The 5,000-nt window shown below is 50.0% G+C and overlaps 1 protein-coding gene across 1 annotated transcript in view; it reads left to right on the top strand.

Annotated features, from left to right (window-relative positions):
• Positions 1-5,000, top strand: part of LOC143282408 (uncharacterized) — a 51,741-nt gene that overhangs the window by 41,247 nt on the left and 5,494 nt on the right. Inside the window, exons 2-4 of the mRNA XM_076588038.1 lie at positions 1,479-1,649; positions 2,323-2,583; positions 4,476-4,732. Of these exons, the coding sequence (XP_076444153.1) occupies positions 1,479-1,649; positions 2,323-2,583; positions 4,476-4,732 (689 nt within the window). The remainder of the gene's footprint in view (positions 1-1,478; positions 1,650-2,322; positions 2,584-4,475; positions 4,733-5,000) is intronic.

Below are 5,000 nucleotides of genomic sequence, written 5' to 3'. Positions count from 1 at the left end.
TCTGCTGAAGGCCCAACTGTAAGCTGATGTCAATCTGTGATATGCTGAACGTTGGGCCGAGGTAGAAGGGATAAGGGACGGACAAAGATGTGACTGTGTGTGCATGTGCGCGCGTGTGTGTGTTTATGTGTATGTGTGTGTGTGTGTGTGTGTGTGTGTGTGTGTGTGTGTGTGTATGTGTGTGTGTGTGTGTGTGTGTGTGTGTGCGTGTGTGTCTGCATGTGTGTGTGTTTGTGTGTACGTGTGTGTGCGTGCGTGCGTGCATGCGTGTGTGTGTGTGTGTGTGTGTGTGTGTGTGTGTGTGTGTGTGTGCGTGCGTGCGTGCATGTGTGTGTGTGTGTGTGTGTGTGTGTGTGTGTGTGTGTTGTGTGTGTTGTGTGTGTGGTGTGTGTGTGTGTGTGTGTGTGTGTGTGTGTGTGTGTGTGTGTGTGTGTGTGTGTGTGTGTGTGTGTGTGTGTGTGTGTGTGTGTGTGTGTGTGTGTGCTTCTTCAAAACGCTACTTACGATAATTATGTCATTTTGTTCAGTCTCGAAATATGTTGTTGGTTTTTATTTGTTGACACTCAGTATGAAATATTGAATAATGAATACATGATTCACGGACGGACAGAATGATCTTTTACTTGTACAACCGTTTTTTCTACCCCCCGCCATGTGTGCAGTCATACTCACTTTTCGAGGGTGTGCATTCTGGGTATGTTCTTGTTTCCATAAACCACCGAACACGTTCATGGATTACAGGATCTGTATTGTGCGTATTTGATCTTCTGCATGCGTATACACACGAAGAGGGTTTAGGCACTAGCGGATCTGCGCATCTGTGGACCTTGGAGATCGGGGAGAAAACAAAATCTTCCTCAATAGTCTCAAATTTTGTGGCCTGTCATGCCCTGCTCTCATGGTGACCTCAGTTTCGATACCCCTCCACTTCCGTGCTTGGGGTGAGTCCTGTCAATGTCGTCAGTGTCGGCAGATTCATGTGGGGCTGTTGTTTGAGGGACGTGGTGGCGGTCTCCACTCTGGGAGGGACGCTCACTCAGTCTGGCTCCGCGACTAAGCCATTATTGTCGTTAGTAGGGGGCTTAGTAGGTGGTGTCCTAAGTACGTTAAAACAGAACAGGCACCACTGAACACCACCGAAGTGACTCAGCAGCAGTGCAGGGTCTCCTTTGGTGTGTGGCCTCCTGGCGACCTAACATCGATGGTTCCCTGTGGACTGCCGACGCTGGAACTGCGACGGACGAACCCGGGTGTGGCCGTGCATGGGGGAATCTAAATGAGCGGCGTGGGAGTAATGCCACTGAAACGGTGCAGATGATGGGGCAGCGAAAAAAAAAATCTTCCACCCTTTACCCAACAAGGCGCTGTGTGGACAGAGTTTCGAACCAGGGGCCGACCCTTAGACTAAACGAGCAACGCTTTAATTAATTAGTTAATTAATTACTCACTCGGCTGTTGCGCGGCCTGTCTGTTGGCAGGTACAACCTGTCCACCCCTGTGCGGGACATCCTGGGCCACCACTTCCGCTTTGAGGACGACCTGAGGACCCGACAGGCCACAGTGGAGGACCTCTTGTCCCACAAGATGGCCATCCCCAGCAACAGCAGGATGCGGTTCGATTCCTCCCTCACGCGCAGAACGCTCGTCTAGTGAGTATTTGTGTTTGTGTGTGTGGGCAGAATGGGGTGGGAGTGTGTGTGTGTGTGTGTGTGTGTGTTTGGGGGTGGGGTGGGGGTGGGGCTCGAGGTGGGGGGCGGGTGACTGGGTGTTGCTGTTGTTGTTGTTGGTGGTGGTAGTGGTGTGTGTGTGTGTGTGTGTGTGTGTGTGTGTGTGTGTGTGTGTGTGTGTGTGTCTGTCTGTCTGTCTGTCTGTCTGTCTGTCTGTCTGTGTCTGTGCGTCTCTCTGTGTTTGTCTGTTTGTGTTCGTTCGCTTCCACGTGTGTGTTGTGTGTGTGTATATGTGTGTGTGTGTGTGTGTGTGTGTGTGTGTGTGTGTGTGTGTGTGTGTGTGTGTGTGTGTGTGTGTGTGTGTGTGTGTGTGTGTGTGTGTGTGTGTGTGTGTGTGTGCAACCTTGCCACGCATATTAATAAGTTGTTTTCCTTTTTAGTCTCCCCTCCCCCGCCACCCGCCGCATTAAACACACCCCATTAAACACCCCCCTTCCCCCCCCCCTTTTTTTTTGGTTCATATGACCCGGGGCGGGGGGAGGAGGGAGGGGGTGGGGAGAGGGGTAAGGGTAGGGGTCTTTTCTTTGTCTTTGTTAGTTGTTGAATAAAAAACACAAAAAAAAACCTTGACTTGTCTTGACATGTCTGGTCACAGCCGCGTCCGTCACCTCAAGTCGTACGACACATTCCGCAACACCTTCATCTACAGCAACCTGATGTACGGGCTGGCCTCGCGCATGGCCGAGGTGGTGGGGCGTGGAGGGTGGGAGGGGCTGGTCCGGCGCCACCTCTTCCGGCCCCTGCGCATGCGCCGCTCCACTTTCTCCACAGAGGCCGACCTCACCGAGGCCAACACGGCCAAGCCCTACATCTTCTACAACGGGAACCTGGAGCCCGTGTCCTTTAGCCTGCCCAGGTACGTTTGTAGCAGTAGTAGTTAGTAGTTGTAGTAGTAGTTGGAGGAGGAGGAGGGACAATGATGATAATGATAACTATGACGATGCTGCTGCTGCTATCACTACTACTACTACTACTACTACTACTACTACTACTAATGATAATGATAAAACAGCAACAGCAGCAGTAGTCATACTGGTCGTAGAAGTAGTAGTAGAAGTATCAGCAGCAGCAGCAGTAGTAGTAATAGTATTAATGGTAGTAGTGGTGGTAGTAGTAGTAGTAGTGGTAACAATGGTGATGATGACGACGATGCTGCTGCTGCTACTACTACTACTACTACTACTACTACTACTACTACTACTACTACTACTACTACTACCACTGCTGCTGCTGCTACTACTACTACTGCTGTCTTTCTGATGATTGGGGTGGGGGTGTAAATTGCGATGTGATAATGAGTGGAAACGTCCACGAAGCACTGTCATCATCGCCGTTGTCGAATTCAGTATGATCATTACCATCAAACCGTCCACATAGCCGTGAAAGATTACGAGGCCATAAAAGTAAAACCTCAGACTTAAACCACAAGCTTAAACCACAGACGATATGGGGATCTGGTAGCCCCTACTATTGGCGTAAAAGGTTTCAGGGCCTTAAACCTTAAACCTACAACCATTGGGGAGATGGTGGCCCCAATTGCCTTAAAAGGTTTCAGGACCTTGAACCTTAAACCTACAACCATTGGGGAGATGGTGGCCCCAATTGCCTTAAAAGGTTTCAGGACCTTGAACCTTAAACCTACATCCATTGGAGAGATGGTGGCCCCAATTGCCTTAAAAGGTTTCAGAACCTTGAACCTTAAACCTACAACCATTGGGGAGATGGTGGCCCCAATTGCCTTAAAAGGTTTCAGGACCTTGAACCTTAAACCTACAACCATTGGAAAGATGGTGGCCCCAATTGCCTTAAAAGGTTTCAGGACCTTGAACCTTAAACCTACAACCATTGGGGAGATGGTGGCCCCAATTGCCTTAAAAGGTTTCAGGGCCTTAAACCTTAAACCTACAACCATTGGGGAGATGGTGGCCCCAATTCCCTTAAAAAGTTATAGGACCTTTAAACCTAAAATATACAACCTTAAACCTGTCCACGGACGCTACAGGGAGCTGCTGGCCGTAAATGGTTACCGGGACCTTGGACCTAAAACGCTGAACCTCAGTCCTCCCCAAAGTACCATTCATCCCGCCTCCCACTCCTCTCCGAAACGATAATACTCAAATGTAAAAAAAAAAAAAAAAAAAAAAAAAAAAAAATCAATACTCTCCAACAAAATGTCTACAATCACCAGTATTTGTGACGGGACATTTAACTTCTTCTTCTTCTTCTGCTTTCATGGGCTGCAATCCCCACGATCACTCGCATGTACATGAGTGGGATTTTACGTATATGACCGTTTTCACCCCCCGCCATGTAGGCAGCCATACTCCGTTTTCGGGGGGGTGCATGCTGGGTATGTTCTTGTTTTCACAACCCACCGAACGCTGACATGGATTTGAGGATCTTTAACGTGCTTATTTGATCTTCTGCTTGCGTATACACACGAAGGCGGGGTTCAGGCACAAGCAGGTACGCACATATTATGTTGACATGGAAGACCGGAAAAAAAAAAAAAAAATCTCCACCCTTTACTCAACAGGCACCGTCACCGAGATACTGGAACCCGGGGACCTTCAAGACTGAAAGTCCAATGCTTTAACCACTCGGCTATTGCACATTAAAAAAAAAAAAATCCTCCTCCTCCACTCCACAAACGCTACAGGGAGCGGGGGGGGGGGGGCCGTGTGCTTGTAAAAAGTTGTAAAAAAAACAAACCAACCTAAAGCACTCAGCCTCAATCTTCTCCCACAGACGCTACGGGGAGCTGGTGGGGTCTGGCGCCTTCATCACCACGGCCAACGACATGGCGCGCTGGATGAACTTCCACCTGAGTGAGGGCCTGGGGCCGGGCGGGGAGGCGGTGATGAGGAGGGAGAGCGTGCAGGAGCTGCACAGGCCGCGCACCGCCATGCCCAAGTCCTCCCTGCCGCTCTTCCGCCAACCAGCCATCCCCGTCACCACCAGCTTCGACATCTACGGCCTGGGCTGGTGGACCGGCTACTACAGAGGTGGGCAGGGGGTGTGGGGGGGTTGGGGGGGTGGGGGTGGGGGTTGGTGACGATGATAATGATGGTGTTGGTGATGATGATGATGATGATGATGATGATGATGATCCACAACAGAGTTAGGTAGGGGTATAGGTGGGATGGGTTGGTGAAGAAGAAGAAATAGAAGGAGAAGGAGAAGAAGAAGAAAATTGTGATGTGGAGGACCAGCTGTTACAAAGGTAGGTAGGAAGTGTGGGATGGAGTGGGTTGGTGAGATGATGATGATGAT

The sequence above is a fragment of the Babylonia areolata genome, chromosome 5 (assembly GCF_041734735.1).
Source record: "Babylonia areolata isolate BAREFJ2019XMU chromosome 5, ASM4173473v1, whole genome shotgun sequence".
NCBI lineage: Eukaryota > Metazoa > Mollusca > Gastropoda > Neogastropoda > Buccinidae > Babylonia > Babylonia areolata.
Note: the sequence above shows the minus strand (reverse complement) of the source record. Positions and strands in the feature narration are given on the sequence as shown.